Source organism: Furipterus horrens, unplaced genomic scaffold (genome assembly GCF_987537825.1).
Source record: "Furipterus horrens unplaced genomic scaffold, mFurHor1.1.pri manual_scaffold_1, whole genome shotgun sequence".
Lineage (NCBI taxonomy): Eukaryota > Metazoa > Chordata > Mammalia > Chiroptera > Furipteridae > Furipterus > Furipterus horrens.
Genome location: NW_028327171.1, coordinates 113663438 through 113687432, shown reverse-complemented (window position 1 = coordinate 113687432; position 23995 = coordinate 113663438). Strand labels below are relative to the sequence as shown.

General features: G+C 50.3%; 1 protein-coding gene across 3 annotated transcripts in view; it reads left to right on the top strand.

Annotated features, from left to right (window-relative positions):
• Positions 1-23995, top strand: part of FBLN2 (fibulin 2) — a 104729-nt gene that overhangs the window by 10761 nt on the left and 69973 nt on the right. For all 3 annotated transcript variants that reach the window (XM_090278734.1, XM_090278727.1, XM_090278718.1), the window contains exon 2: positions 20240-21588. In XM_090278734.1, the coding sequence (XP_090134860.1) occupies positions 20298-21588 (1291 nt within the window). In that variant the 5' untranslated portion in view covers positions 20240-20297. The remainder of the gene's footprint in view (positions 1-20239; positions 21589-23995) is intronic.

Sequence of the window (23995 nt, the reverse complement as noted above, 5' to 3'; positions counted from 1 at the left end):
GGCAGCCTCTGCCATATGACAGTCAGGAGCTTCAACCCTGGCTGGTGTAACTGGGTTGTATGACTGTCCCTGACTAGTCATTGTGGATGGGAAAGAGGCTTCTCATTGGCCATGCAGCAGTCCACGTAGCCTGAGAGTGGGAGAGGGTGTCTCACAGAAGAAAATTGGTTTCTCTTACCAGGAGAAGTGGACAGAAATCCCTACAGCATCTGTGGCATGGCCAGATGAATGGCCTCTGCGTTTCTTACCCTGTTCCTATCTCACATGGTAGACTCATTATAGAAGAACATGAGGATGTTCTAGTATAAGTATCAGCAGGTCTTTAGCATCTGCGTGGCTCATGTTAAAATAGGCAGTTGGAGAGAGGGATAAGGGCTATGGGGGCCTGATTTCCAGCCCGACCACTTCTACCCACGAGTGGTGTGCGTGTGGGCAGAATCAGTTTTTCTCTGAGGATTTGCTCTAAACCGCTTGTTTTTGTCTTTCTCTCTCTCTTTCTTTCCTTCTTGACTTTATTTATTTATTTTTAGAGGGGAAAAGAGGAGAAAGAGAGGAAGAGACTCATCCATTTACAAGAGATACCTCCATGGGTTGCCTCTAGCACACCCCCAACTGGGGACCTAGCCTGCAATCCAGGTATGTGCCCTGGCCAGCGCTCAATCCACCAAGCCACACCAGCCAGTGAAACTGTGTCCTGGACGGTGGATGTCTCACCCTGAAGTACAGTGGCTCAGATACCATCTTGAATTGCTTGCAGTCTTCCTTAGGCTCAAAGGTGGAACTGCTTATAGTCTCCTAGAGTCAAGGTGGGTCATACCTTCAGTTCCTGGAACAATAGCTTTTTACATAGTTTGATTACTAAGCTTATTAGCTGTTACCCCCATCACCAGGGCTGTTTTTGTTGTTGTTGTTGTTTTTTGTTTTTCTTTTCTGTGAACTCTGAAGGTTCAGGAACTCTCTAAAGCAGGCAAAAATGTCAAAAGAGGGAGCCATGAACACTGAGAAAGTTTTCCCAAAAGAGGGGATATTGAGCTGGGTCGTTAGGGATGAATAGGAGTTTGCTAAGGGGCAGAAGAGTGTGTCTGATGGAGGGACCAAAGGAATGGGCAGACTTGAAGAGTGTGAAAGATTTAGAGTAGCTGGGGGCAGTATTTATTTATACTGACCATGTGTTGCCTGTTGTTTGCCATGTGTGATCCTAGGGTCTGTACATCATCTCCTTGGGTCCTTCCAGTGTTGCTGAATGCTACTGTGATGGGGCCCATGTGCAGACAAAAGCATGGCTGCTCAGGGGCTCACATGCTCTGAGCCACCCATCAGCCTAAGGGGAGAGCTAGGTTAAAATTGGAACCTTGACCTCAGGGAGTCCAGAGCTTGATCCTGCTTGCTGTCCATTTCTGCTCTGTCAGTGGCTGCTGATGGTCTTGGGAGGCCTGATGGTTATGCCACAGCCTGGGCCAGCCCTGCCATTTGCTGCACACTGGCTGCCTTGTTGGCAGCCCTGAGAAATTCCTTTATTTCAGGGCCATGCAAATAAATGGGGGCACTGGTACTGCAAAGGCCCGAGGGAGTTGTAGAGTTTCCCTGGCTGGCGCCTCCTTTCAGATGCCTCAGCGGCGGAGGGAGCGGGACTCTGCTGGTTCCAGCCCTGCCTGCCTGTTTCTGTCATCTCTGTTTCCTTTCTGTCCCTGTCTGCTTGGCTTCAGGTCCACTTCTCTCTGTCTCTGCTTCTCTGTGTGTCTTCAGTGTCTTTCTGCCCGTTCTGTTCCACCCCATCCTCCTCCATCTAGAATCCTGGGTCCCATGAGGCTAAAAGGAGAACACATGAGATGAGGAAAAAGGGGGTTATGAAACCAGAAAAGTTGGCATGCGTGCTACCTGTCACTACCAGAACCAAAAGTAGAGACAAAGATTGACATTTTATGGGCGCTTTATGCAGATGACTTGAGATCTGAGAAGACAGCAGGTTATTTACCCTCAAAACCATCTTAACGTCTTCTTTCAAGCTGATCTTTTTATAAGAAGAAAAGGTGGATAAGGGGTTTGGAAAAAGGTTAATTGGATAGAAGGGTAGGTTTGGATAACAGCTACAGTCCTCATTTTCCTAGTACTCCTTTATCTGTTGACCAACAATTATTTATCTTTGTCCTCCCCTGGTACACAGTGGCTCAGATGCTGTCTCCATCATCTTGCCTGTGGACCCCTGGGACACAAAGGTTGAATTGCTTGTCCTCCTGGAGTCATGTGGTCATGCATTCCAGTTCCTGGAATAACAGCTTTATACAAGCATTAGCCACTTAAGCTTATCAACTATGACCAAAGCTAAAATCTTTACCTCTTGCTTCCCCTATCAGATATACACCATAGCGGTGACCACGGGAAGCTTCCAGCTTAGCCAATGACTTGCCAGGTGAGCTCAGGCAAGTTTTCTCCATCTGTGAAGGCTCTTTTGGGATGAGTGATGGTGGCACTCACATTTATAACTCATTCTATGTTTTGTGTCAGTACTATGCTAGGGTCACACAGATTAATTAATTAATCCACCCACCTACCAAAAGCATTCTTGAGTGTGCGCATGAACCAGCCCCTGCGTCCGGACTGAGCAGGGGAGCAGGATCCTTGCCTTAGAGTCGCGATCTAGTCAGGGAGGCCAGGAGGCAGACACGGCAGTGCAAGCTGTCAGCTCCTAGGATGGAGCCCTCCAGCCCCCAATGACCATCCTGTGGCTAGAGAGGAGGAGTGGGCACTCTAGCATGCCACTGACAGAATGTGCCTGTTCAGGGCACTGCAGGGACACCTAATGGAGTGACGCTGGCAGGGCTCTCTGCACTGCGGTCTGATGGTACAAGTGGTGTCGGAGTCTGGATGGGCTCTGATGGATCTGTGAACGAGGTGGGAACAGGGACATGTCTGGAGAGCAGGAAGCAAGACATGGAAGGACAGAGGAGGCAGTGTGGCCCAGGCAGAGAGAGGAGAACAGTCAAGGGCACTGAGGAGCAGTGGTCTATCGGCCGGGGTTGGAGAAGGAGCAGGGATGCACCAGGCCCAGCATGTGGGTGTGCATGCACATGCGTGCTCACAGTTGCACACACTCATACTGCCTCTACAAACTCACACACACTTGCACATGCTTAAGTACACCTCATATTCACACACCCGCTCACACACACACCTGCACTCACACACCTGTAGTTCACAGATGCACACATGCTCACAGTTGCACACATAGTTACACCCACACGCACCTCACACACACACTCATGTCGTCGGCAGCCGTCCGTCTTGAGAGACGATGGTGTAGCTTCTTAAGAGTCTATCTGCACCGCCGAGAATGGTTGTGCAGTCCGACTCGGGAGTGACACGGTATCTGTCTCCTCCCGTGTTGAATCGACATCTTGCGATGACGCTGGAGTGTCCTCTCCAGTGAAGCTGAAGCTACAGAGCCTGGGCAGGGTGATATGGAGGGTCTGCTGTTGCCCATGCAGCAGACCCCCCCCTCTCTTCGCAGCTGAAGGGCCCAAGGGAAAGACAGAGTCAATACAGCTTGGCTTCAGGTGCGCTGCAGGAGTTGCCGGTGTTGACTACAACGTCAAACCGCCTTAGGGACTCCGGCTCCGGATTTTCTGTCGGGGTTTACTCCCTTAGCCTTTCCCCCGAAGAGGTATGCCGCAAGGCAGCGGAGGTTTTTTGGAGTCAGAGTTTTCCTTCTCTGATGTGCCCTGACTGGAAGATCGAACCAGCGACACTTAGCTCGCAGGCCGATGCTCAATCCACTGAGCCAAACCAGCCAGGGGACACACTCATGTACACTTAAACATACCTTGTACGCACACACCTGCTGTATGTCCACTCACATACAATTATGTTTCACATGCACACAGATACATTCACGCTCTCAAACCTCTACACACACACACACACTCACAAATATTCATGTCTCATAGAAAGGACTCTTGGTCTTTTGGCTTCTCTTGCAAAAAATCGCTTGTATCAAAAAGAGGAGAATAGAAAGCAAGAGAATATCTGCTTGAGCCCAGAGACAGGTTATGACCTGGTCCAGACCCTTCTTGGGGACTCTGCTCACTTCCTGGAGCAGTTCAGTCTTTGCTGGGGTTCTCAGCATACATGAACTTCTTACCGAACTCCTGAACTCAACTTCAGGGACTAGAAAAGGGGTGGAAATGACCTAACTAACATTTGGAAGGCTCTGGATGAGAGGTGAAACCCAAAGTTTATCTCGCACCGGCTAGTGTAGCACCTAAAATCCCACCTTTGTGTTCTCAGATGGAGTCATTTAAACCCCCAAAGTCCAGTTTATCCTCTGGGAGGGGAGCTGGGTGGGTCCATTCTTGGTGTCTTCTAGGGAGGGGTCACTCCCATAGAACGGTCTTCTTTGCTAAGAGAAGCTTACTTTTCTCAATTTTCAGTCACAAAATGTTGAATATTATTGAATACTTTTTTCCCAGCATCTAATGGGATGATCATGTTGAATTTTTCTTTTAGTGGATTGAATCTACGTTTGAACTAACCTTGCATTCTTGAGGTAGCCCTGCTTTGGCACAATATATTATTATCCCTGTAATATGCTGCTGGCTTTAGTTTTCTGATAATTGTTTTAGGAAATTACCATCTCACGTAGTCCATGTCTGCTCTTGATATCAGGGTTTTCTTTTTTAGAGATTTTATTTATGTATTTTTGGAGAGAGGGGAAGGGAGGGAGAAAGAGAGGGAGAGAGACATAAATGTGTGGTTGCCTCTCGCACCCCGAACTGGGAACCTGGCCTGCAACCCAGGCATGTGCCCTGACTAGGAATCAAACCAGTGACCCTTTGGTTCGCAGGCTGGCACTCAATCCACTGAGCCTCACCAGCCAGGGCTCTATATCAGGATTTTCTTAGTCTCTTAAAATGAGAGGAGCAGGCACCTTTTTTCTTGTAGGCCATGGAACAATTATTTTTAACAGGGTAGGAATTGTTGTGAGCTTTGACTGTACCATGTTTTGGACTAGCCTCTGTGATTGTTTTTGATTTAGATCCCACAACACCCTATGAGGAGAGCATGATGCTTCTTATATAACAGATGGGAGAATGAGTCTCAGAGAGCCAGAGTCTCTGGTCTGCAGTCAGACAGCGGGAGGTGGTTCCGCTGGCCTGTAAACAGAGGCCAGTCTGACTCCAGCGCCTGTGTTTTATGCTGCTCACCATGCTGCAAGAATTGTCTGATGCTAGTCTGTGGGAGAACCATTGGCCTTGCTCCGGGTTTTTCCAGGGAGGGAGTAGTAGGGTTGGGAAGAGCACTGACTGAGCGTCAATACAACTTTCCTACCACTACTCACCTACCTGCTGGCCTGCTTATGTACCTACCCACCATTCATGCATCCCCTTGTCTACTGACCCATTACCTGCCCAGTTCCCAGCCATTCCTCAGCCATTCACCCCCATGCTGATGCACCCACCAGTTAGCCTACCTTGCCATCCGTGCATTTTTCATCTCCTCAGCCACCTTTCCACCTACCTGTGCGTCTATCCACACACTGGTTTCTTGTCCATGTATTGATCCATCTTCCCAGCCACCTGTCTTCCATCTGCCATCCATTGACCCACTTTTCCGTGATCCACCACTATCCATCTGCTCACTCATTAATCTCTTTATCTGTCAACTAGCCATCCACATACCAGTTCACTTGCCCTTCTGTTGATCTACCTTCTCATCTGTCTGTTCTCCACCTGCTTATTGATCATCCACCCACCCACCCACACATCTAACCCACCCACCCATTGCATCCACCCACCCACCTGTCACATCTGCCATCCAGCCCCCATCCGTCCACCATTCATCTGTTTGTGCATCACATCCACCCACCTACCACCCACCCCTCACATCTACCCATCGCATCCATCACATCCACTCACCACTTCATATATTTACCCAACCTTGGGGCTTGGCCTTAAAGCAGGGGTTGGGATTTGGGGATGCAGAGACTCAGAATGGAGGGCACCCTGATCTGGGGTAATGAGATGGGCAAAGATGGAGGGTTGGGCACTTGTCCTCCAGATTAGGTGGAATTGGGTACATGAGGGCAACAGAGGGAAATGGGTTAGGAAAGATAGATGGGGGCTAGATGGTAAAGGAATTTGAAGACATTTGGTTGCAAGTGACAGAAAACCTGGTCCAAGTTAGCTTAAGCAAAATGGGTTTATGTCATTACGAAATTTAGCTTCTCTATTAGCTTCAGGCATGGCTAGATCCAGTTGCTCAGCAGATATTACGCTGACTTTGATTCTCTTTTATCTACGTATTGACTTTTCCTGTTTTTATAAATATTTTTTTGAGTGTGCTCCTTCCTCAGAAGTCTCTACCTGACAACAAGAAGACTTCTGGGATTTTTAAGATAAATCATCTTATGTCTAATACAGTAGGAAGGAGAGAGGCTATTTGCCCAATATCTCACCCAAATTGGTTCTCGTGAGCCCAGATTGGTTCAGTGTTCATCCCTGAGTTAGGCATTGTTGTGAAAGGAATGAGAGGCACTGAATGGAGTGACAGTGGAGCGGTGTAAACCCAAGAATGAAGTCTAGGTGCTGTTCTTGGAAGGAGGGTAAATATATGGTGGGTTGTTAGAAAACCCCCATGTTCACTCTACCATGCTCTTTTTGTATTTCCCCTTTTTTGGTGGAGGGGATGCATTATCTATAGATTTTCTCAGGTTCTCAAAGGGATCAGAGATAATAGGGATCCATTTAGGGTTTTGAGTAGAGGTGGGAGATCAGATGAGAAGTCCCCAGAGGCAGGATCACAGGAAAACTGGATGGAGGATGCCTTGGGATCTCACAGAGAGAGGAAGAGGTCACGGGTGTGACACCCATCCATCTGGTGGGTGGAGGTCATGGGGACGGCAGGTGGGGAAAGCAGTGAGCTCAGCCTTGGCTGCCGACAGGGCTGTTTCTCATCACTCCTCCCTAGGAGTGTTTCTTCTTTCCAGAGTTGTGACTTGTGGGGAAGGAAAATATCAGATCCCTCCTGGTGCCAGAAGCAACATTTTCTTTTCTCAAAGGTTGGTTATAAGTCATGGGTATTCATCTTTGTAATTTCTCACTTGCTTATGTTGGTAATGAGATTAGTGTTATATATGCAGGATCAGCTCTCACCCAGGGTTTAGGGAGTTTTTTATTCAGTGGAAAAAACCTGGCTTTTCTACTTGAAGGGTGATTTTTCCCAGTGCTTTTTATGAGCTCACTCATTGAGGGTCCACAGGGGCCAGTGAGCATGTGAGGACTCAGGGCTCCTGCCTGGCACCCTCTCTGCCTTCCGCTTGTGGTCCCACTGCTCCTCAGCACTTTTTACCCAGTGTTCGCTCTGAGGCCCAGGGTCTCCCTGTGCTCTGGACCTAGTTCCTCCCTCCTCCTTGGAGATCTCAGGCACACCCACCTGTGCCTTCCCCCTGGGCTGACCTGCTTTGGCTCTCCTACCTGAAAGGACCCAGGCCCCTTAAACCCCCTGCCCTGTACCCTGCCTTTTTTTATTTTCAAGCTCCATCATCCTATAAATCCAATTTGAAAAATGCTTTTTATCAGAAATGTTTCTTTTTTTTTATTGTAATTCTATTACAGTTGTCCCAATTTTCCCCCTTTGCCCTCCTCCGCCCATCCCATCCCCAGCTCCCACAGTCAATTCCCACCCTGTTGTCCATGTCCATGGGTCATTCATGCATGTTCTTTGACTAGTCCCTTCCCCTTCTTGCCACCATTATCCCCCTCCCCGCTCCCCTCTGGTCACTGTCAGTCTGTTCCGTGTCTCCTTGCCTGTGGTTCTGTTTTGTTCATTAGTTTATTTTGTTCATTAGTTTCCTCTTATAGGTGAGATCAGCTTTTCTTTTGAAAATTTGTGACTGTTTTTCACTTTCCTCCCGTCCTCTCCATTTCTTGTGTTGAAACCTTCTCTGGCCTTTGTTTTCCTTTCCCTAGACTACTATAATTGGCTTTTTTCTTTAAAGAGTTGCTTTTATTGTGAGAAAGCGCACATACGAAAAGTACATGAGAGCATACAACTGAACAGACCATTGAGTAGTCAGCTCCTGGGTGAATCAGGAGGCCCGCGCCACCCACAAGCTGCCTCACTCTGCCTGGTGCCATCCACCAGAACTGTGACTGCTCGGCTTGGCTTTCTGCTCTGCCTTCTGCATTGGCATTCCCTAAAGAATTATGTTTAGGTTTAACTTGGTTTTATATTTTGTATGACTGGGATCTTCCTCACACTTCTTGAAAGGGTCCCTTATTGAGTTACCAATGTTCTGGGACCTAGTGTGGTAGCCCCTGCCACCCTGCAGGAACATTGCCCACTAAATGTACTGGATGTTCCGTGGAGTCCCTGCCGCACTGGATATGGGTGACTGACCTTTTTCCTCTTTCAAACTTCTCTCCCTTCTTGGTTTTCACGTTCCTCACCCACTTTTTCTCCTCCTGCTACTTACCTTACGTTCTCAGTTCTGTGCCGGGGGTTGGCCGTGCCGCCCTGCTGGTCTCGGTCTGGGTCCTCTCTTGACTTACGCAAGGAAGACTTCAAGAACAAGTCTAGGTGAGAGTCTGATGGAGAGCGAAAGCAAATTTTATTCAGGTAGAGACAGAGAGGGCAGGTCACTGGGACCCTGTGAAGGAAGCCAAAGTGCATGTTTGAATGGACGCAGGTCAACTCACCAATGAGTTGCTGCTGTCAGTTAGTTCTTGAGATTTTATATGTTTCCAGTTTCTGAATTTTGTGGTGCCAGATTCTGTCTCTGCCTCCTGGTTGGGAGGGTTCTTGTTTCTAACATGGTCTTTTCCAGAGGTATCATGGTGTTCATCCCTCTGGGCCTCCCTTCTCCCTGTGGTGTCAGTTTTCATTATAACAATGGTGTATAATGACCTGTGGGGTCTTTCTCTGATTAGTTTTTCCTCCATCTTGGACAGATCTGGTTTTAGCCAGTTCTTGTTGTTGACTTCTGTGACAATCACAGGGGTTTCCTGCCATTAACTGTTACCCTTTGATCATGCTCAGCAGTGTGGGCTCTGGTGAGAGACCTGCTCCTACTTTCTCATTCCACTTGTAGGGATTTTTCCCTTACTTCCTTTTATCCTACCTCACTCCCACTGTCTCCTTTGGTCCTTGCATGTCTTGCCTCAGGGCCTTTGCAATGCTGTTCCCACTGCCTGGGATTCTAGTCCCCAGATCTTTGCATGGTACCACATCTTTGCCAGGCAGATCTCAGCCAAAGTGTTGCCTCCAAGTGAGGCCTGCACTGACCACTCTTGCCGAAGGAGTGCCCCCATCCGTCTCCTTCGTAGTGCTGACGTTATCTTATTCGTTCCCTGTCTCTTCCTGCCACCAGAATATTGGACACATGAAGGTAGGACATCTGTTGACCTTGTTTACTGCCACATCCCAGTACCTATAATAAGGCTGTCAGGTAGCAGGTGCCTGATTAATATCTACAAACTGAAGATCTCTGGCCACACAGACAGACCTGGATTCAAATCCCTGCACCACCTTTTACTGGTGATGTGATCTTGGGCAGACCATTTACCCTGTCTGGTCCTGAGTTTCCGTATCTGTAGAGCATGGTTAAATAAATTCAACGTCCTGGAAACTCAGTCCAGTGTCTGGCATTGTGTCAGCACTGAGGAAGTGATGATTATAAATATGAACCTAGCAACAGTTAAAACTCCTCCTAATATTTTGTGCTAAAAACGAGTTTATTTTTCCCAGTGAACTAGATGACTTCCTCTTATCAGACAAGGAGCACTGGGTTATCATCTAATTTCCCTCTTGGTCCTGGCTGCCAGGAAGCTTACTACTAAGGGGAGGTCTCAGGAGCAGCCCTTACTTCCTGTTAGGTCTTCAGTGTAGCTTTTTCTTTCCTGTCTCTGCTCTGATTATTTGCTTTTGGCTCCACAGTACACATGTGTTATTATTGTTGTTTATTATGATAAAATATATATAACACAAAATTGACCAATTTAACCATTTTTAACTGTCCGGTTCAGTGACATTAAGTACATTCACATTTTGTGAACCTATCACCTCCCACCATCTCCAGAACTTTTTCATTTTGAAAACTAAAACTCCATAGCCATTAAATCCCCAGCCCCTGGCATCTACCCTTCTATTTTCTGTGCCTCTGAATTTGACTACTCTAGGGACCTCATATGAGTGAAATCACAGTATTTGTCCTGTTCTGTCTGGCTTATTTCAGTGAGCATAATGTCCTCCTGGTTCATTCATGGTTAGCATGTGTCAGAATTTCTTTCCTTATTAAGGCTGAATAATATTCCATTGTATGGGTAGAACACATTTTGTTTATCTGCTCATCTGTTGATGGACACTGGATTACTCCCACCTCTTGGCTATTGTGAATACTGTAATGCTATGAGCATGGGTGTGCAAACACTATTTTAGTAAATTACTTTATTAACTTTCTGAGGCTGGGGTGAGCACAGGTAGTTTCTAGAACCAAACTGTCTTACCAGCTTGTGTGTGTGTGTGTGTGTATCTCTGTGTGTCTGTGTGGCAGACACTGTGGCTGCTGCCCATGCCCTGTGTGGTCCCCCCTCCTCTGAAGGGGCACTCCTCCCCCAGCTGCCCCAAGTTTGGGCTGCTAATGGCTCTTTTCCAGATGCTTGCCCTGGGTCCACAGGAGTGCCCGCCCTCCCCCAAACCCCCATGCCTGGGAGATAATTTCCCCCTCTTCTCCCTACCTCAGTCCATGGCCAGTGACTAATGTCTCTGTGAGTGGGATGAGCCCTGGGATGCTGGTCACACTGCAGGGCTCCCCATGGGATCAGACTTGTGTCAGGCTCCAGCTGAGGCCTCATCTTTGCCCACCTTTGTTCCTTCCCTCTAGCCTACGTCCCTTCTTCCTTCTTCTGAGAGTTCTTCTCCAGTAAACCACAAGCTCAAGAACCCTCCACAGACTCTGCTTCTGAGGGCCCCGGGCCAAGACAGTATATAACTCCTGTATTCCCTCCTACAGTTGTGTGTCTTTTATGGCTGGGGACACGCCACTGAATTCCTCTGTGACTGACGTATTGAGGCCTACCTACTAGGCCACCTGGGTAGAAGTGGGATCCTAGGAAAGGGGTAAACTTCCCAGTGTCCATCACTTAGAGAAGAGGCAGGTCCTAACCCTGGAAACCTGGCCATTCAGGTGGCCCTGGGCAGGATGGAGCTGGAACTCCCACCTCCTCTGGCCCTCTCTCCTTTGGGGGTAGACAAGAGGAGTCAGGGTCCAGAAGGGTCTGGGAAGATAAAAGAGGTAGCAAAGAGCCCAGTGTCTCCGTGGAAAGTGGGTGTGGATCATGGTGGACCAGTCACACTCTACTGTCAGGCCCTGCCTTCTGATTTTCCTAGAGAAATGGGAATCCAGCTTAAGTGTAAAATATTCTGATTTTAAATATTAAAACATTAAATTAATGACATTGTAATGTTATAATGTCAGCAACTAGTTTCAAAAGTTCTGGATGGGCCTCCCAAACATGGTCTGTGGATAGATGGTCTAGCTTTCTGGTTGGAGTTGGGGCAGGGCAGCTGTATAGGGCAGGCTGCTGGGAGGAGCTGAGGTGCTGCCTTCAGAGGTGCCCGTGGGCAGGCCAGCTGGTCCTGATCATTCCTGTGCTTGTAACTGGTATGTCAACAAGTGTCTTGTATGTTTATTTCCCTCTGTCATCCCTAGCTGTTTGAAAGTCCAAGTGTTTTGATATCCCCGTGTCTTGTTTAAAAGAAAGCTCCCCTGCAAATATTTAAAAAGTTTTCAAGCCATACCATCACCAACCTGATACTGTTCTTATCTAGAGTTGCCTGGTAAAAATATAGGATGCCAGTTAAACTGGAATTTCAGATAAATGATGAATAAGTGAGTCCCAAGCATTGCACAGAACATACTTATACTACAGAATTATGCAGTATTTACCTGATGTTCCGGTGATTTTTACGTGCTAGCTCTGGCAAGCATATTCTGTGTCCGAAGGATTTGAGAACTGGAAAAAGGAAGACTTTTCTTACCTTGTGGTTCAGAGTCATTTAAGGCCAGACCCCAGTTTGGGTAATTGTACTGGTGATGAATTTGTGTCCACTGCAGTCATCTGGGGGCATCAGGGTGGCCCTGCCAGCCCAGAGAGTTTTCATCTGGGGCCTTCTGTGGATAGGCACGAGGGATGCGCGTTTGGGTTTTATTTTCAAAGGGGGACAGCAGTGAGGGTGGCAGAGAAAGGAGCTGGCAGCCAGGGTGAGCAAAGGCAGTTGGTGTTAGAGCACATGCTGAAGCACCTGACACTGATGTGCCACAGACTTCCCTCCCAGCGCTTCCCATTCAGATGCCCTGTGGTGGGAGACTGTGGGAGAGCAGTCATGTCTCCACAGTCAGCCACCTCTCTGCAGATGCGCCCTGAAAAGAGATCCTTACTGAGTGTGTCGGTCACCCCTCCACTGTCCTGTCTTGTCCATGTTCAAGTTATGGTCTTAAGAACCTAACCCCAAGCCACATTAAAAACCCCGCTGCCCCCACCCACAGCAGGGATCTGATCAACAAAGACCAAAGCTGTGACAGCCCAGACTATGACCTCAACTTGCTCTTGCTTTGAGCCCAGGCTGGATCTTCAGCTTGGGAGTCAAAGACTTTCTGTACAGGGCTTGGATGCACCTCCAGACTCTATGTTGGTGGTTCCTCACCTTTCATTCCCACCTAAACACTGACTGCCCTTGTGACTTTTTATTATGGAGAGTGGCAAACAAAAATAGAGAAGACCAGAAAGGACACCCAGACACCCACCACCTGGATTTGACAGTTATTAACATTTTCGTGTATATTCAATACTGATATATGTTAGAGCATATTATAGAAGTGTTATTTAAAATATTAGTCTTTTAGCCCTGGCTGGTGTGGCTCATTGGATTGAGCATCTGCCTGTGAACCAGGGGGTGTCTGGTTTTATTTCCGGTCAGGGCACAGGCCTGGGTTGTGGGCCAGGTCCCCAGTTGGGGGCACATGAAAGGCAGCCACACATTGATGCTTCTCTCCCTCTCTTTCTCCTTTCCCCTCTCTCTAAGAATAAATAGATAAAATCTTTTTAAAAAATTAATCTTTTAAAAATGCCAGTGTTTGCCAGCCATCACACCTCACAGAATGATTGGCTGTTCCTTGGTGTCCTTTGGTCCTTAGCCCATCCTTGAAACCTCTCATTTAGCCCTGGCATCTCTCTCAGCTGGTTCCTCATTAGGAACCCCACATGCATTGGTGGTTATATCCCAGGCCTGTTCTCATCTAGAGCAGCTTCTCTCCCTGTTTTCCTCTGTGCTGAGGAGATGGGCATTTGTCCTATAGAAATGTCCTGCCTCTGGATTATCTGCTTTTTATTGCTGATTTAGATCCCAGTGGTTCAGGTTGACATTGGGAGGCTGAAACAGCAATAGTCATGTCATTTACTCAGGAATTTAGGCAAGGGTAGGCCAGGCTCTTTCTTTTTATCTCTGCATGGCTTCAGTTGGGGACATTGGTGGTATACCTGCTGCCTTGAAGAGGAGCTCCCAAACGGGCTCATGCACACCCCCAGTGCAATGACCAAAAGGAGCGGACCAGCATGTGGTCTCTCTGGCGGTGTGGTCCCACATCTTCCCAGCTGGCTCAGTGTTTTTAGAGACTCAGGTAGAGTCTCCCAGGCCTTGTGGAGGGGCTTGGCATGCCTTCTGCAGGTCCTTAGTGGGAGCAGTCACAGCTCTGAGTCTCATTGGTTAGGTGTGGTTCCAGTCCCATCCCTTAGCCAATCGTAGCAAAGGAACAGATAAGGTCTGTGGGTTGGCTGGATGTGGCACATCCCCTTCCCCACCTCAACTGGATGCAGGAACAACCTCCCCTACCCCCTGCCCACCCAGGCTATTGGGGTTCCTGACAGGGGTCCAGTATGGGATTTCTTTTGATTTTCTCAGCTGGACCCCAGGAGCTAAGGGTTGAGTCAACGATAGTCCTTAAATAATAACACACGATTATCTTCATCTTTGCAGGGTACTGCTCTTATGCCGCTTCTATTTTATTGGTCAGTTTATTCCACTATCCCTGCTTCTAAGCCATTCCTTTCCCCACTGTAAGCCTGATCTGTTTAATTGGCTGTGTTTTGCAAGTGGTGTATATATATTTTTTTTTTACCTTGGGTGTGAACGTTTTTAATTGACACGAGTAGCATTGTAACCGGACAAAACGGAGGTTTGGCTGCCTGCCGCCACAAAAGCCAAAATTGTGATGCAGGTGCTGGTGCAAAAGGAAAGAGGTTTTACTCAGGTGTTGCACAACTGGGACAATGGTAAACTCCTGTTTCAAAAACCATCCCTGTTTCCTGCTCAAGCCCAAGTTCTTACAGGGATAGGGAGGGAAAGGCTTTTTCCTAATCCAATTATCTTTCTAGGTTTTGGTGCTCTTGGGGCTCTATCCATTCATCTTTCTAGCTTTCGGCATGCTCTGGCCCTACCTATTCATCTTTCTAGGTAAGAACCTCCCCCTGACGCCATCTTGGCCAATGGGCGGAGACTACCCGATGCTCTGACTGTTTCACAGTAACAGTGTTGGGCTCACTATCTTGTTCTGTTTCTTACCTTTTCCACTTAGTGTTCTATTTTTAAGATCCATCTTTGTTGCTCTGTGTACACAAAATCAATCATGGGCTTTGAGTTCTGTGGGGTCCTCACAGGAGTGTGCCTGTCAGGGTCCCAGCAGGAAATGGGAGCCCCTCGTAGGTGTCAGTTGATGGCTATTAGTGCCAATTCAATGCCAACAGGAGTCCCCAATTTGGGGTGCAGTGAAGAAGGAGACTTTATTCAGTGCAAACAGTTCAATTGTGATACAGCGTGGCTGCAGCTGTGAAAACAGCTCAGTAGTGTTACAGCTTGGTTAGGAAATAGCATGGCTGTGGAACAGCACGCTGTGAAGAAGCCTTGGGGTGAGGCCCCTATTTGGCTAGGCAGCCCAGAAAATGCAATCTGCAGTCTTTGGTGGAAAGGGAAAGTGCTCTCCCAAGGCAGAGCCAGAGGGGAGCTGACTTATATAGACAGAAGTACCTGCCCTGGTCCCTGAATGGTGCCCCCTCATTCAAATGAAGACTCCAAATCCTCACAGTTTGAATGGTATTGTCTGGTGAAAATGCTGATGGGGATATAGCTATGCAGCTCCAATTGGATGGGGAGAGCCTCAGTCCTCTTGGTTGAAATAGAATTCCAGGAACTCCTTTATAAGGGTTGGCTCAGGTGGCAGAAACACAGTTCAGGCAGGCAGTTCAGCGCAGGCTTCTCTCTAATATGTGGTTTGTATGAGAGGCCCCTGTGTAGAAATGGCTGCTAGGCTGTTTTTTAAAAATATTGAGCCCAACCCTGGCTGGTGTGGCTCAGTGGATTGAGTTTGGCCTGCGAACCAAAGGGTCGCCTTTTCCATTCCCAGTCAGGGCACATGCCTGGGTTGTGGGCCAGGTCCCCAGTTGGGGGCATACGAGAGGCAACCACACATTGATGTTGATGTTTCTCTCCCTGTCTTCTTTCCCTTCTCCTCTCTAAAAAATAAATAAAATCTTTAAAAAATTAAAATAAAAATGTGAGCCCAGTTAAGCCACCTGGAATCCTTCTTGGTAGATATCTTCTTTCTCAGGGTCCACACTGGGTTTAGGGGAGCAGCAGTTAATGAAGAGGCCTAGAACAGGTGTGAGCAGGGCTAGGGGCATATACAGGGGGTTGGCCAGCTCTTGGAGTAGCAACGGTGGACGGGTGGGGAGCCCTTAGCACCTTGGGCCTGCAGGGATGGGGGAGAGGGGACACATTCTGAGGAGATCAATCTCCTCAGTGTAGGGCAGGGTGAAGGGCAGGGAGTGCATCTGGGGACAGGTACCAGCAGGGAAATACCCAGTGACCACCATGGGTGTATGGACCTGGCATAGGTGTCTTTAGGTAGCTCACAGGGCATGAGAACTGGCATCATACACTGTTCATATGGGCTAATTGAATATGTGTTGCTGTCCAGAGTATTCTCTCCAGTGATCATTTAGGTCAGCTGGCATAATAATTATTTAAATTATAATCACATTATTAATGTAAAGGTGTTATCCAGCTTTTCAGTCAATGGGTACAGGGCAGAGCCTGTGGGAGATTTTCTTTTTCTCTCCACGGTCCTGGTGAGCTCTTGCTTTGGAAGTGTGCCTTCTCCCCCTGCCCCCAGTCCACATACACACCCATGGGTGCATGAACCACCCAGAGTAGCTGTAGAGATGTACCAGGGCCTCCTGAAGTTAACTCTTCTCCCGGTGAGCCACATCCAGGGGCCTAGCCCTTCCCCACTGGGCCACCTCACCCAGATACACCCCATCTGGTCTCACCTCCCTCGTGGATGGGCACACGAACTTCATATAGCACCAGGGGGCTCTGAGCAGCATGCAGGGGTTCCAGACCTCTACTCTGCCAGCTGGAGGCCACAGTGGGAATGACCATGGGGTTTTCAGTTCCGAGGTGAGCCTGGCTTCAAATATACCCAGCCACATGTGAGTGAGTGGAGAGGTTGTATAGGCTTCATGGGGAACTAAGCTCCCCATACCCTGTGTGACATCTTAGGGTGGCCAGGCTCAGTGGTGGTCAAGAGGAGTTGGAAACCTGAATTTTCATGTGAACACTTCCAGTTTGTAAATACTGATAACTAATTTAAAACGGAAAACACACCACGTGGGATGAATAAATGCAGTCATTGGCTAGATAGTGCCTGTGAACTCCTGGGCATGACCGAAGGTGTGGTAGAACCTCTTCACTGTATACAGAAGCGGAGCTGACTCTCAGAGAGGGCAAGGGCCTTACTTAGGTTTGCACAGCAAATGAGGAAATCACAAAGTCACAACCTAATATTCTTTATCATTCCTCTGGGGTGGAGGTGATAGGTGAACCCAAGATAATGGAATCACTTGTGTATGGGCAGAATGTAATGCTTGGGTGGATGGCTGGGGTCCAAGGGTCAGGCCACTGTGGGGGTTGAGAGGGTGAGCAGAACTAGGAGACTGACTTGCAGTGGCCTGGCTAAAAACAAAGGTCCTCTGGGAGGAGACTGCCAGCCTCTTAGGATGTGTTGTTCATGTGAGTGTGTGATGAATGGAAAGGCGGATGAATTTTGGGAGAAGGGTTTTAATTCTTAGTCTGCAAGTGTTTTTTTTCTTAAATGACACTCTTGAGCATTGACTTAAGGGCCTTTTTGCCCCCCACCCCATCTCCATGTAGAGGGTGATTGATTTTGTCACTGGAGGTTGCAGGCCCCAGCTCTCCTCGTGACTGATTCCTAATCAGACTGGCTTTATGGAGCCCTCCACTCCCTGGAAGTGGCTTCTCAGCTTGGGGGGATGTGCATGTCTCTTCTTGGAGTCCAGTGATTGCCCCAGCCCCCTGGCCCTGGTACAGACTTCTGTCCTCAGTGGCATTCTTACCATCTTCACTTGGATGACCCCTGGGTTTCTCAAACTCAGTACTGCCCACACTATGCTGCAGCCTGTCATGTAGGTCATGGCCCTCCTTCCACAGCCTTCCCTGCCTCAGGAAGCAGCATCTCCATCCTTCCAGGCACTCCAGTCAAAACCTGGGCTCATCCTGGACACCTCTCCTTTCACACCCGTGCAGCCTAGCAGCAAATCCCTTAGACTCCACCTTCAAAATATTCCCTTGTGCACTGTCCTCTCCAGCCTCCTATCACTTGCCTCCCCAGCCTCTCTGTTTTTGCCTGGCTCCCCTGCTTTCAACACAGCAGCCCTTAATGGAGTCTCATCAAGTCATCCCAGAGCTTCCAGAAGCCCTCACTGTAGCCAGAAGCCCTGCTTGATCTGGTTGTTGCCATACTCATCCTTGCTCATTTTGCTCAGCAGTGGTGGCTTTCTGCTATTTCTTACCTCCCTTCTGCTGGTCCTGCCCTAGGCCCTTTGCACTTGCTGTTCCTGCCGCCTGACATACTTTGCCTCCAGATATTCACACGGCTGTCTCCACTGATTCACTCAGGTCTCGGCTCAGTTGCCACTTCCTTAGAGAAGACTTGCTTGACTGCCCTGGCTAAAATTGGCTTTTCCACACCTCCCAGCCACTTCCTGTTCCATTTCCCTGCTTTCATTCATTTATTTCCTTGTAGTACTTATTACACTCATAAACCCACTGAATTACTGTGGGTTTATGACCTGCCTCTTTGCATCAGAGAATCAGTGCTAGAAGAATGGCCAGGAGGCCTGTCTTATTTGCTACTAAACCACCTGTTCTAGAAGGGTCTCTGGCACAGAGGACCTGCTCAGTCAGTGCTGGCTAAGTGGCTGGCAGAGGCAGATCTCCTTTCTCTGTTGTGCCTGGGCACCAAATGGCTGTGGTCCTGTCACTGCCCCACCAGACACAGGTCCTGTGCTCTCAGGTCAGGCTTGCTTGCCCATGCTCTAGGCTCAGCCAGGAGGTGGGCCTAGAGGTCCACTTGAGGTCATAGCCTCTAGAAATAGCAGTGGCTCTGCCCTCTGCTGTCTTTCTCTTCTTTGTCAGAAACTTTTAAGAAGTTTTTGGTCTCTTTTTTAAAATTTTATTTATTTTTAGGTAGGGAGAGAAACATGATGTGTGAGGGAAACAGCGCTCAGTTGCCTCTCTCACACCCCTAACTGGGGACCTGGCCCACATCCCAGGCATGTGCCCGGACTGGGAATTGGACCGGCAACCTTTCAGTCTGCAGGTCGGCACTTAATCTACTGAGTCACACCGGCCAGGGCAAGAAATTTTTGTTGGTATTATTTTTAGGTTTGAAATTACAAACACTTAAAGTATTAGAGATGTCACTTCATTGTATTTTTATCCCTCTTAAAAAAAATTGGATAAATTTAGCAAAGTGACTGTAACAGTAACCCAGGGGTGGGGACTGGGAGTTGGTGGAGAAGGAACCCTTTGTCTGTGACCTAGGAGCATGCGGCCTCGGTGGGGACAGCTTGGTCCCGGAGCCATGATTGGCTATGGGGACTGGTGACTTCTGCAAGGGTAGCAGTAGAGGAGGATGAGGACTAGTGACAAGGTGGCATTTGAGTGGCCTATAGAGGATAGCGAGGGGGACCTGTGGAAAGAGAGGGCCTGTGAGAGTGTTATGTGAGGGCCTTCTAGAGGGGAGGGTCAGCTCCCACAGGATATCCGGACCTTCGCTTGCTGGCAGCCTGACACAGGGGCATGGTTTGGGGCCTTAGCTGTTCTAAGATTACATTGGCTTTGCAGAGAAGGGGCAGCAGTGGAGTTGGGAAAGGCAGAGCAGTGGAGGTGTCCCAATGCTGGAGAGAGGAGGGTAGAGGGTGCAGAGCTGTTCATGGAGTTCCATGGGTGGGGGGCGGAAGGTGTAGGGGCAGTGGTTATTCAGGATAATTCCGTAAATGATGGTAACCTTTGCCGGGGCAGCTGAGGAGGTTGGCAAGAGTGTCCCCTGTAGCTTAACTTGCAGTGCAAAGGAGTCTCTTTGAGGGTGTTCCTGATCTCTGAGGTCCGCTGAGGGCTGTGGCAGGGGGCTGTCCATCTGTGCCAAGGCCTGGAAGGGCACCTGTTGCTGCCAGCATTCACCTGACCATACATAGCCTCTGGTAGTCCGCCACAGGCCTCAGGGCAGACGGCTGGGGATTGAGCAAGATTTGGGGAGAGTGAAGTTGTTTGGGTGGCTATGTGTGTGTGCATACATGTGGCAGACTATGTGTGGAAGACCACCCTGGTGTCTTGAGGCTGTAGGTGGGACGGTGTGTATAAGTGTTTGTGTAACTGAAGATTGGGGCTGGCCTATGAGCAAGCACGGTTGCCTGTCACAGAGGGTGTGAGAGACCAGAGTGCCTTGGGCTGCTGAATGGGTGTCCCCGTGAGTGTGGAAGGCGTGAGTCTGTGACTGTGTAACTGGGCAGGGGCTCCCACTCAGAGGCCGTGTGTCAGTCGCCCTGAGTGGGGCCGTGTAGTACCCTGGACAGCAGTGCCTGCGGTGCCTCGGTGACGGTGGAAGCCACTGCCTGTGACTCACATGTGTGGCCAAGCCTGTGTGCATTCAAACACAGTGACCAGGAGTGTGTGTTCGGGGACGTGGGAGCAAGTGCGCACGCGTGAGTGCCGGAGGCTGAGGCTGTGTCCGGCTGTGTGCACATGCTGGTGTGTGTGCCTGGTGGGGTGCGTGTGTTTTCGTGTGTGGGCGCTTCATGGTCCTGACGGGTGTCCTTTCTGATCCCCGCAGGGCCGCGCAGGAGAGGGCCCCTTCGGCCTGCGGCGGCGCCCGGGCCGGCCGTGGGACCATGGCGCTGCTCCGGGAGCCCGCGGGGGCCTGGCTGGCCGTGAGCCTGGCGCTGGCCCTGGGCGCGGGCGCGGCAGCCGCGCCGCAGGACTGCACGGGCGCCGAGTGCCCTCCGCTGGAGAACTGCATCGAGGAGGCGCTGGCGCCCGGCGCGTGCTGCGCCACGTGCGTGCAGCGGGGCTGCGCCTGCGAGGGCTACCAGTACTACGACTGCCTGCAGGGCGGCTTCGTGCGCGGCCGCGTGCCCGCCGGCCGCTCCTACCTCGTGGACTTCGGCAGCACCGAGTGCTCCTGCCCGCCGGGCGGCGGCAAGATCAGCTGCCAGTTCATGCTGTGCCCCGAGCTCCCGCCCAACTGCATCGAGGCCGTGGTGGCGGCGGACAGCTGCCCGCAGTGCGGACAGCTGGGCTGCGTCCACGCCGGCCGCAAGTACGCTGCCGGCCACACAGTGCACCTGCCGCCGTGCCAGGCCTGCCACTGCCCGGACGCCGGCGGCGAGCTCATCTGCTACCGGGTCCCCAGCTGTCACGGAGGGGCCGAGGCCGTGCCCACGGCCGCCACCGGGAACTTCTCAGCTGCCGAGGAGAGCGACTCTGAGCGGCACTATGAGGACCCCTACAGCTACGACCAGGAAGGGACTGACGCAGAAGCGGCAGCAGCGTTGGAGGGCGAGCTTCAGCCAGGCACAGGGGGCCCAGCCACCCTGGGAGGCGGGAGTCAGCCTTCGTCTGCCGCTCAGGCCACCCCCTGGCTGGCCGCCCTTCTTAGGCCGACAGCGGCTGCTGCCCTGGGTCCGCCAGCTCCTGCGCAGGCCAAAGCCAGGAGAGTGACAGAGGACAGCCATGGGGAAGGGGAAGAGGAGAGGGAAAAAGTAGCTGTCAGGGAGCAGCTAGCAGCAGATGGCCTCAGGGGGCTCGATGGGCCTCCCAGTACAGGCCCAGCCAGATCCAGTCTCTCTGTCCAAGAGGAGAGGACAGATGCTGGAGCAGGGTCCAAAGAGAACCTCATCCCAGATGCCCAGGCCACCCCTCAAACTGCTGGACAGGAGGGAGCCGGTCCCATGCTGGGGTCAAGTACAGCCAGTGTCCTCCAGTCTCAGGCCACGTCGAGTTCTCCTGGAGACCTAATGGAGCCCAGCAGCTACACCATCCTGACCACACCTCCCCACGAGGCCACACAGGTCCTACCCAACCAGGAGGTGCCCAAGCAGTCACCGGCTCTGCCCCGTCTTCAGCCAGAGGAGGACACTGACCCCAATTCTGTTCATTCTGTCCCCAGAGGTGACCCTGAAGGTAAGCCCCTTTCTTAATTACTTCAGGGACACTCAGTCCAGAGAAGGGCAGCCTCGGGCCCCATCATTGCCCTAGGTCTCTACATAGCTGCCTGGGGCATGCGAAGCTATGTCTGTGGTGCCCCACACTTTAGAGCAGGAGCCTCTTAGATACAGTTTTCTCCCAGGCTTACCTCTTGGGGATGGAGGGGTGGGTGGGGGTGAGGTCCCTGTCGCAGTCAGTGCTGGGCTACATGGACGGTATGGCTGTGGTCGAGGGCCCAGGTGGGCAACCCTCATCAGTGCTTGGGAGTCCTTGAGGAGGGTTCTTGCTTAGGTGCAGGTGGGGCCTGACAGGGTCCAAAGTGCCCCAGCAGGAAGTGGGGAGTTTCACAGACTTAGGGCAGCTGCCTTCTTACATTCTTCTTGATAGTGGCCTCCAGGCACAGCTTCGATCTTGGTCTCTGAGGTGACAGCCAAAGGGATGCAGTCTCTCACAGAGGCTGTTTTTGAGAGTCCAGGACTAGGTTTTCCACCTCTTCCAGTCAGTCCTGTTAACACACAAGTCATTTTCATCCATGTGCTCTATACCCTGCCATGGCTCTCACCTACTCAGTGTAGAAGCCAAAGTCCTCTCGGGGCCACCAGCTCTGCACAGTCTGCCTCTGTGACTTCTGGGCCTCGTCTTCATTGCCCTTGTCTAGTCTGTTTGGGCTGCTGTAACAAAAAATACCATAAACTGGGTGGCGTAAATGACAAACACTATTTCTCACAGTTCTGGGGACTGGGAACGCAAGATGAAGGTTGGGTATCTGCTGCGGGTCCAATTCCTGGTTTTCAGGTGGCCAGCTTCTTATGTCCTCACATGGCAGAGCAGGTGAGGGTACATCTCATCTGAGATAACATTATAGAGAAGGGGCAAAGTCTTCGGTATTTCTTCTAAGAAGGACACTAATTCCATCATGAGGGGTCCACCCTCTTCACTGAATCACTTCCCAAAAGCTTCATTTACAATTACCATCCCATTGGAGATTAAGGTTTTAACACATGAGTTTGGGGTGAGGGAGAAATATCCACTCTGCTCAGCCCCACTTGTCTCCTGTCTAGGCACCTTGGCAGTCCCAGGGCCTTTGCACTTGCCACTTACTCTTCCTAAAATGCTCTTCCAGCTGTCGATGTGGCTCACTCCTTTCCTCCGTTCAGTTCTCTGTACAAGGTCACCTCCCCAGAGAGGCTTTCCCTGAGTACGCAGGTAAAAGAATACCCCTCCTTTCTCTTACCATGCTATATTTCCCCTAATAGAATGTGTGTCATAAGCAGAGAGACCATGTCTGTCATCTTTTCTGCTGTTAACAGAGCCTTTAGCAGGACATGCCACATAGTTGGTACTCTATAGATACTGGGTGAATGAATGAGTGAACCAGTAGAGGCTCTGTGGCCATTCCTCTACCAGTTATCCCCTCCTAATCCTGGTTGCCCTGTCATCCCATGAACCCTGTAGCATCATCTCCCCTCTACCACACGTGTTCACACTGTTTCCAACTAGCACAGGTAGCACCTCCTTTAGGAAGCCCTCCTTGAATCTTTGGTCTTGTATGACCCCCCTCCCCAAGCTCTATTTTCTTTCTGTCTCCCCTCTGAGGGTATTCTGAGGACTTGTCTTATTGTCTAGAGATCTCTTCCCACAGCTGGGAGTCTGCATCTTGTTCAATCTCATATCATTCACTCTACAAACCTTCATTAGGTATAAATAATGAGCAGATTTTGGTGGGCCCTGAGTAGACAGGAATGGACCACTGTGGCTCTGGTTCATAGCCTGGGGGCTGTGAGGAAGTGATGCCTGGGAGGTAGCTGGGAAGGCTTTTCTGGGGAAAGGGAATGAGGGAACTATGGGATTTCTGTGGCATTCACATTGACCCACCACGCTGCCCATAGCTGTGTGGCCTTGGGCAAGTCTCTTAACTGGCCTGGGCCCCATTTTCCCATCTGTTAAGTGCTACAGGCCTTGCTGGGCATTAACTATGTGCAAAGCCTGTGCACTTGAAGTGAGGGGTGAAACTGTAGGCTCCTCCTGACCTGCAGGCCAGATGGTCTGCAAGCCCAGGTGCCTCTGCATCATCCAGCCTGCTTACCATGCGTGGGGCACAGAAATGACAGAGCACCTATTGGGTGCCAGGCCCTGTTTCTGTGACTTCATCCTTTCCATAAGCCAGGGAGGTACGTTTCTTCTCATTTTAAGGTCAGAGAGGTATATCTAGTGGCTCCAGGTCACAGAATGGGAGGTGGTGGGCTGGGACCAGGACATTGTACTTCTTGAGGCTCCTTCCCATTGAGCCCAGAGCCTGTGGGAAGTGAAGAGTATGCGTGGGCTGAGGTGGGGGCTGTAATGAAGTGCACATGTGCCTGGAGAGGGCTGTAGGCCTGGCTCC